The sequence below is a fragment of the Opisthocomus hoazin genome, chromosome 18 (assembly GCF_030867145.1).
Source record: "Opisthocomus hoazin isolate bOpiHoa1 chromosome 18, bOpiHoa1.hap1, whole genome shotgun sequence".
In the NCBI taxonomy this organism is placed as follows: domain Eukaryota; kingdom Metazoa; phylum Chordata; class Aves; order Opisthocomiformes; family Opisthocomidae; genus Opisthocomus; species Opisthocomus hoazin.
The window spans coordinates 4,536,869-4,545,564 of record NC_134431.1 but is presented as its reverse complement, the minus strand read 5'-3'; the positions used below and the strand labels follow the sequence as shown (position 1 = coordinate 4,545,564).

Here is an 8,696-nt window from a genome sequence, read left to right as displayed (position 1 = left end):
TTTCTGAGAAATCTGTAGGATTTCAGGATTGATCCTTCACTGCCTTGGTGCACCTGATGGGTGTGGGACAGCAGGAGCAGTCCTCCTCCAGAGAGAGTCTGGGGTGCCCCGAAGGCTTGTGCTGTACTGATGAGCTGGATGAAGCTCATCTTCTGCAACCTGGGTGGAAGCAGTGGTAGCTCCGATTTCCACAGGTTCAAAATTCAGTTTCTTATGTAAACATCCTCAGGAGACTCACCTGAGGCAGAGAAGACTACATGAACAGCTCAAGGCACCAAGGACCTTTCTGTCCCCTGTACAAGACAACAAACCATTACGAGTCTGATCATCCAAAGCCTTACCTCAACACCATAAGACCCAGCTCTTTACTCCCAGGCATGCTTGCATGGAGCATGGAGGTAGCACTTGTAACCCAGAACCCTCTGCCCACAGCTTGAGCCCACCAAAATGGCAGCCTCTAGGTCTCTGCAGCCCAGATGCCATCTCACCAATCTGTGAGGTCTAGCTGGGCGATGTGGGATGTTTGAGGAGGTAGTGTGAGGGTTATATCTGGATACTGCTTAGGACTAACATGTTTGCTTTCTTTTACTTGCCAGATGCATGAATATGAAGACAAGACATCCACACATTCTCTGTGGCTACTTCACATACTACACAACTTTGATTCTGGAGGGCTGTGCTTTAGCAGGCATGGTGGTGGTGGATCAACGGTTGGACTTGATGATCTTAGAGGTCTTTTCCAACCTTAATGGTTCCATGATTCTATGATTCTATGGTTTGTTCATGTGGAGGGTCTCCTGGGGCACATTGTCCCCCACTGTGCACATGAGGGACAGGGGTTGCATGGGATGGTGTGGGACACAGGCTGCCTTGAGGTGCCTGCTCTGCTGTGGGATCAGGGAATAGGCTGCTCCCTGCACGGGGAAACTGGCTGTTAAGGTAAATCTCTATAGGTGTTGCAGTATCCTTATGGATGCGGGATGGGGCTAAACTCATGAATACTGGAAAGGGAGAAAGGTAATTTAGTTCACATCATGTGTGGGTGGGTGCCAGTCCTGTGCTCTGCCACTGGGATCCAGATTCCTCTGACAGGTAACAGCAGAACAGATCCAAGCTGACGTTATACTGGTGCCACCCACTCATAGGTTTTTCTTTTGATTTTCTTTATAAATGAAGGCAATGAAAGACACGGTATTTGAGGAGCTGGGGCTTTGGATGGAGGCTGTAACACAAACACTTGTTGTGTTCTCCGGCAAGCGAAACAAAATCACATCAACCCTGATCCTGCAAAGCTTCGGTATTCACTCCCACTCAACAACAGGCTTGCTGAAATGTTGCACAATGCGTGCACAGAAGTAAAGCAGTGACCCTTAGCGGGGTCGGGGTGCAAAGCGGGTACCTGAAACACCCCAATCCCACTCAGAGCTTTCCGACATGACTGCATGCACCTGCCTGAACCATCGACCGTGCAGACAGTGCTGTCTTCCCAGGCAGGCTGCCCTGGGACCGTACAGAGAATTTCACTTTTTCTTGTTTGCAAGATCTCACCAAATCATGATGACATGAAAGCTGGGGCATCTGCTGTGTGTCGGAGAGACAGTGTTGCTCTTTTGTAACAGTCCTTGCCACCTTTGTCAAATGAAAGTCAGCGATTTGTCCTTGACCAGCTGCTGTGTCCTGTCACTGTGGCCTTATTTCTCTTTATTCTGATGTGTCAGAGCTGTGTTCTGTGTGCGTTTGTGTGACTATTGGTTTTTCCTTCCCCCATAGACTAGAAAAACTGCTCATTTGATTTCAGGTTTAACAGAACATCAAGGGCCTCAAGGTCCTGATAACATCGAGTGAAGAGGTGGCCCAGGCAGAGAGCCGTCTACAGCAGTGCCTCTGAAGAGAAGGACATGGTGTGGCTCACCTTCATTAATCATCAGAGGAGAAAAGCAGCCCCAAGACACGGATCTTTGGGAAACCCCCTGCTCTTGGAACGGACTGTTCAGTATAATTGCTCCTCTGTAAAATAAATAAGAGCCGTTTTCAAGACTTCTGTGTTTTAAAGTCACTAGCTTGCACGCAGGCAGAGCCCTTGCAGGACCAAGGCACCGCTGGCTTCCCTCTTCCTGCTAACGATGCCCACCACCACAAGGCATGGTCTGAGACCCGATGAAGCAGAAGAGTCTTTCTGCAATGAGGCGCAGCTCTGCCGAGGGGGGAGGACCGTGAATGGCCCTCCCCCACGCTGCCGGGGGTCCAAATTCCCCCCAGCGCAGATGAATGGAAGCTGCAGTCCCCAAAATGCGTGCAGAGATCAGTGGGCTGTTGCGCAATTGCGTTTGAAGGGAAGTGGGTTGTCTGGGGGGGGGTGGCACGAGTCAGGTCAGCCCTGAAAGCACACCCTGAACCCAAGCAGAAGGGGTCTAACCTGGCTGCTCATCAGCCTTACGCATAGGATGCTCGACCTGCAGGCCTTTAGGGAAGATGTAGAGGGACTGGGCTCTCGGGGGACTTCAAGACAAGAAACTTGTGTTCCAGTGCTTCTAAGCTCTGGCCGCAGCTGAGCAGCTACTACTGTGATCAAACACGAAGAACTGTCAGGTAAAACCATAGGAATCCCACACTCCATGTGGAGTTCTTCTCTGGATTTGTTTCACTATATTTGCTTTTCTTTTCTGGTTATTGTTTTCCATCAAAAAGAGAAACAAAACTAATTGCCATTTCCAGATGGTGTGTGATCTGAGGCAAGATCATAGAGGGTGCAGGGTCCATGCCAGCAGTGCCTCTCATTTTGCAGGAGCACTGGCCCCTCAAGGGAGCTCCTCTACACAGGGCAAGGTGTACCTGCCTGATTACAGAGTAATTAACGAGCCACAGCAGGGCCCCATTCCACCTCTAATTGGCCAGGACAGAGACTGGCTCCTTTCTGCTGCTTCGCAGAGCTGCCAGTCACTGAGGGTCCCTCCTCAGCCACTATAAAAAGGCAGAGCAGGGATGAGGGAGCATGGTGTGGTGTCTGGTTCTTCCTTGCAGGTTGTCTGCTCACCTTCAACAGGGGAAAAAGGTAATGTTCTCAGGTTTTTGGGTGTTAAGGCTGTAATTGTGTGAACTCCTGACTCATGTTTAGATGTTTCTTACCTGGCTTAATTATGCAATGGAATTGGTCTTAGTTAACATGAAGTTGCTTGTGGTCCTGCCTGATAGTGTAGGAGCAGCATGTGCTGGTTTTGAGTGGAAAAGCTGGTTCTGGCTGGGGTGTGCTCACAGAGCAGGGTAGCTTCTTGAGCTGCCCCCTGCCCACCCCCCCACCCCCCCTGCCTCTCTAATGCAAGAATTCCTCAAAGCCTCAGTGGGGAGGAAGGGGGTCCTAGTATCCCTTCTAAATATGTTGATAGTAAGCACTATGACCTCTCCAACAAGTAGTCTCCTGGGTGAGGAAAGATTCTCCTCATTTCTCTGGTTATCACGAACCATGTGAAACCTAAATACTAGGTGCCTTTGCAAGCAGCATAGATCCCTTTCTTCTGTAATGGGAAGAGGCCTATTTAGGGGATCTTCTCTTAATGGGTAGTAAAGGAACCTCTCCCTTTTAATGAGGCCCCAGGGAAGTGTGCCCTGGGAAGGGGAATCCTTCCAGATGCTCACTGGCTGCTTTGTCTCTTCCTTGTCCTAAATCCACAGTGTTACTTGCACTTCGGCTGCAATGGCCTCAGCTATGCCTGACAAAGCAGAAGCTGCCAAGAGCTGCCTGGAGGTGAAGGAAGAGGAGCAGCAGGTAGGTGCTCTGTGTGAGATGCAGTGAGTGGCCACTCTAGGGTGCAGGTATGAGGAGGTGGCCCTGTTGCAGCTGGAGGGAGCTGAGCCCCCATGAAGGGAGGAGCATGTCCTCTGCTCAGGCTGTGCCCTGCAGCTTCACTGGAAATATGGGTGGCAGCACAGCCAAAAGAGTATGCCTGAAGATCCTGTGAGTGACCTCCTTGGCTAAGGAAAATAGCCTGGTTCTTGGCTGAGAAATAGCCTGGCTTGCTGCAGACCATGCACCTATGGAAGGACTCCAATGCTTCAGCAGCCCTGAGACCTGCTGCACTTGCTTTCCTTCCATGACTAGCAGCGTGCTTCTTGCAGACTAGTGTGAAGTCTGTTAACTTAAATTGATACTGTCTGATCAAGCTTTTGCTGGGGTATTCACTTGTTAAACAGCTATACCAAATGAATTGGAGCTGGAGATGAGTACAGAAGTACTGAGGTTGCTCACAAACTCAGCTGTCCCTTGGGTAGCATTGTACTAGAGGAAGACCTTCTAGAATGGACCAACCATAAGTGTCAGTGCTCCACAGCTTGGTCAACAACAGAGTTGTAGATTTTAAAGCAAGTGCGCAAGCAAGACAAACCTTGCTTTCTCAGACTAGGTAACTTAAACAGGCAAACAGAAGAAGAATTTTTGGGGCATAGGAAGCTCAGGGTCATGTTTGCAAGCATATAGCTTTTTTTTTTCTCTTCTAGGATGCAGTAGATCAGGTGGCCAACCTGACCTTGGTCAGTTCTGCTTGTGACATAGTTTCTACAGCTTATACCTCCACTAAGGAGAGCCACCCCTACATCAGATCTGTGTGTGATGCAGCAGAGAAAGGAGTGAAGAGTGTGACCGAAGCCACAGCCAGCTGTGTTCAGCCAGTTCTGACTACACTGGAGCCTCATGGTAATCCCTTGGGCAAGGGCAGGTTTGCACTTGCTTGTCAGGAACTCTGTGGGTCCTGCCAGGTCTGTAAGGATTCCTAGGATGTGGAAATGCACGTTTCCATCACCATACTAAAAGGACAATTCCTAGTTTGCAAGTGAGGCTAAAAAAGAAAAAAATCTGAGTCCTAGTCCAAGTAGTGTGATGGAGGACCAGGACTTGACTCTGATGTTGAATTCCTTAAATCTGATCTTGTAAGTTCCAAGTATTAGATGCCAGATGCTTATAGCTGGATTCTTACAAGTTCTTGGTGTCTGCAGGGGAAAAAAAAGCTTCCCTTTGGAGGACTCTTAGGTCTAGATGTCTGTAATGGTCCTTGGAGAGCATGACTGTGGCATCTAAGAAGAAGCTCTAAACTCCTGCTGAGAGAGGGGCTATTCCTAATGACCAGTGTCTGACAAAACAGTCTGTGACAGGCCTGAGTTCCCTCTAAGCCCAGAGTGGCAATTCCCCTGCTGTCAGTTACTATGTGATTCTGGATCATTGGGATGTGGAGGCTTGGGCAGAGATGAGGTCTGTAGATCTACTTAGTCAAGAGCTCCAGAAGCTGCAGGAGGGTGTTCTATGTAGGTGGCCACACCTGTACGAGTGGAAACTGGATGCTGTTGAAGTGAACAGATGTATGGGGACACCAAGACAAGCTGCTCTCTGAATTCAACTTACAACACACCTGGCCTGGTGATCTGTTTGCTGACGACACCAAACTGGGAGGTGTGGTAGATACACCAGAAGGCTGTGCTGCCATTCAGCGTGACCTGGATAGGCTGGAAAGCTGGGCAGAGAGGAACCTGATGAGGTTCAACAAGGGCAAGTGCAGGGTCCTGCACCTGGGGAGGAACAACCTCATGCACCAGTACAGGCTTGGGGCTGACCTGCTGGAGAGCAGCTCTGCGGAGAGGGACCTGGGTGTCCTGGTGGACGACAGGTTAACCATGAGCCAGCAGTGTGCCCTGGCTGCCAAGAAAGCCAATGGGATCCTGGGGTGCATCAAGAAGAGTGTGGCTAGCAGGAGGAGGGAGGTTCTCCTTCCCCTCTACACTGCCCTGGTGAGGCCTCATCTGGAGTACTGTGTCCAGTTCTGGGCTCCCCAGTTCAAGAAAGATGAAGAGCTACTGGAGAGAGTCCAGCGGGGGGCTACAAGGATGGTGAGGGGACTGGAGCATCTCCACTACGAGGAGAGGTTGAGGGAACTGGGCTTCTTCAGCCTGAAGAAGAGAAGGCTGCGAGGGGACCTTATAAATGCCTACAAATATCTGAAGGGTGGGTGTCAGGAGGATGGGGCCAAGCTCTTTTCAGTGGTGCCCAGTGACAGGACAAGGGGCAATGGGCACAAACTGAGGCACAGGAAGTTCCGTCTGAACATGAGGAGGAACTTCTTCCCTCTGAGGGTGACGGAGCACTGGAACAGGCTGCCCAGGGAGGTTGTGGAGTCTCCTTCTCTGGAGATATTCAAGACCCGCCTGGACAAGATCCTGTGCGGCCTGCTGTAGGTGACCCTGCTTCGGCAGGGGGGTTGGACTAGATGACCCACAGAGGTCCCTTCCAACCCCTACTATTCTGTGATTCTGAACGGAGACTTTCATCTAGGCTCCCACAGAGCAGCATGCTCAGGATGGTAGAACTTGAGATGGAATTGCAGAAAAAAAAGTTTTGATACTCCTCTTGTTTGTGGGTTTGTTTTTTTTTTCAGTTGCTGCAGCAAGTGAGTATGCCTCCAAGGGTTTGGATAAACTGGGGGAAAAGCTCCCACTCCTTCAAAAGCCAGTGGAACAGGTAAGAATCAAAGGCTGTGCTGTCTCTGGCTGGCAGACGGGTCTGGTTTTGCAGGGTTTCTAACATTGGGAGTGAAGTAGGCTCTCGTATGAGGAACAAACTACCCTTAGGTGCATAGAGCAGGCTCCTGCAGGAGTAAATACTTGGCAAACACTGTGCTAGTGGTCATCTTGGTACAATTCTGAATTATAATGTACTACATGACCCCAAGTCTTATCTGACATAAGTCTCCTCTTTCACAGATTATTTCTGACACAAAAGAGCTGGTGTCATCCAGAGTGGCTGATGCAAAGGATGCTGTGAGCAGCAAAGTGACAGAGGTGATAGATGTAACTAAGGAGACTCTTCAGAGTGGTGTGGAGGCTGCCAGATCTGCAGTGACCAGCAGTGTGGGGTTGGTTATGGACTCCAGAGTGGAACAGACTGCTGCAAGTGGAGCAGAAGCTGTGCTAGGAAGAACAGAAGACAGCTCTCTTCCTATTGGAAATGATGAACTGGGTAAGGAGACAACGTATGTGACTACTTATAATGGGAGCCATCAAACTGGGGATGGTCAACCCCATTCCTCACCCCACTGCTCTGGAATGGGGCTAATGGAAATTGCCATGCTGGAGGCTATCTGGCTCCTAGTCTAAGATCTCTTGATTCTTATTCACTCTGTGTGGTAAGCATTTCTGGTCAGCCACTTACAGATACTGTCTCTTTCTTCAGCCAAACTGGCAGCGTCAGAGGAGGGTGCAGACATTATGTCTGTGGAGCAGCAGCAGGAGAAGAGGAGGTACTTTGTGCGGTTGGGGTCTCTCTCTGATGAACTTCGCCAATTTGCCTACCTGCACTCAACAAACAAAATGAAGCAGGTGTGGCAGGGCATGCAGGAGGGCCTTGCACATCTTCACTGCATCATTGAACTGGTAGGTAGATCCCAGTCTCCTGGAACAAGGGGACCAAATTGTTGGCTTGGTCTGAACTTTTATGTTATGATAAAGAGCTGTGCTGTTCACCAGCAGATCTGTCTGTCTTGACACTCTGATCTTCCTCTGCCACAGATTGAAGTGTTTAAGCAAGGATTTAATCAAAAGCTTCAGGAGGGGCAGAAGAAACTACACCAAATGTGGCTGGACTGGAGCAGGAAGTCTTCCAAAGACAGTGGAGATGAAAGCTCTGCAGAGCCAGAGGTACCTCCTGGGGAAGGAAGCAAAGGGCTCTGGGCATCCCCATGATTATTATTTTTTTTTTTTTTGGAAGTAACTCACTCCTTGGATCTTGTCCTTCCTGCCTCCTCCCAGGAGATGGAGTCTCTGGCCCTGCTCATGGCATGCAGCATCACACAGCAGCTGCAAATCACCTGTTGTAAAACAGTGTCTGCAATTCAAGGCCTTCCATCAAGCCTTCAGGATAAGGTGAAACAAGCTCTTAGTATTGTAGAGGAGCTCCGTGCTTCCTTCTCAGCGGCAAACTCCTTCCAGGACTTGTCCAGCAGTGTCTTGACCCAGAGCCAGAGGAAGCTGGCTGTGATCCAGGAGTACATGGAGGAGCTGCTGGACTACCTGAAAAACAACACTCCCCTGTCCTGGCTGGTGGGACCCTTCTGCCCCAGGGAGGAGGAGGTGGAAACCTCACAGGAGGAGGAAGAACCCTTGCAGGAGAAGGAGGCAGAGACAGCAGGAGCAGGGGAGCATGAAGCTTCCACCACTCTTGTGTAAAGGATAAGGCCATGAGCACAGTCCTGCCTGGTGTGACTCTGAGGGCTTGGTCTTAGCTTTGCACAACTCCACTCTCCAGCTGAGAGTGGAGCTGTCACATCTTGGATGACTGCTGGGTACTGGTAAATAAATCCTAAAGAGCTTTTAAGGAAGGTGGTGGAAGTAGCTGGGCCACTTCTAAGTGCTTGTAGCTGCCTTCAGGAACAGTGGCTGATCTCTGGGTGAGGAGAATGAAGCTGAAGCTCTGCAGTGCTCCCGCCTCCCTAGCAAGCTGTCTATGGTATGTCCTTCATCAGTATATTCAGTCACTGCCTATATTCACCACAACAATTGTTGATGGTCTTAAACACTTAGCTAGTATATGATGTAAAGAATTGTCTTCCTAGAGGTTGCTTGTACTAGGTTGTAACTGCTTAAAATAAAACTACTGCATGCAAAACCACTTACTGTCTCTATTCTCTCTTGGGGAAATACTGAAAGAGGAAGAGCACAGT

General features: G+C 49.8%; 1 protein-coding gene across 1 annotated transcript; it reads left to right on the top strand.

Moving 5' to 3' along the window:
• The first annotated feature begins 392 nt into the window (after nucleotides 1–392).
• On the top strand, nucleotides 393–8,202 carry LOC104330777 (perilipin-3). Its single transcript, XM_075438471.1, has 11 exons — nucleotides 393–398; nucleotides 1,177–1,297; nucleotides 3,022–3,052; nucleotides 3,321–3,407; nucleotides 3,670–3,763; nucleotides 4,492–4,687; nucleotides 6,417–6,499; nucleotides 6,742–6,997; nucleotides 7,211–7,410; nucleotides 7,546–7,674; nucleotides 7,786–8,202. Exons 1-11 carry the CDS (start codon nucleotides 393–395, stop codon nucleotides 8,200–8,202), a joined length of 1,620 nt encoding a protein of 539 aa, XP_075294586.1.
• Nucleotides 8,203–8,696: the final 494 nt, after the last annotated feature.

Excerpts from the sequence above, each read along its gene's own strand:
- LOC104330777 (XM_075438471.1), top strand. Across the intron at positions 3,408-3,669 it reads CACTATGACCTCTCCAACAA|TGTTACTTGCACTTCGGCTG; the intron begins GTAGTCTCCTGG and ends CTAAATCCACAG. Across the intron at positions 7,411-7,545 it reads TTCACTGCATCATTGAACTG|ATTGAAGTGTTTAAGCAAGG; the intron begins GTAGGTAGATCC and ends CCTCTGCCACAG.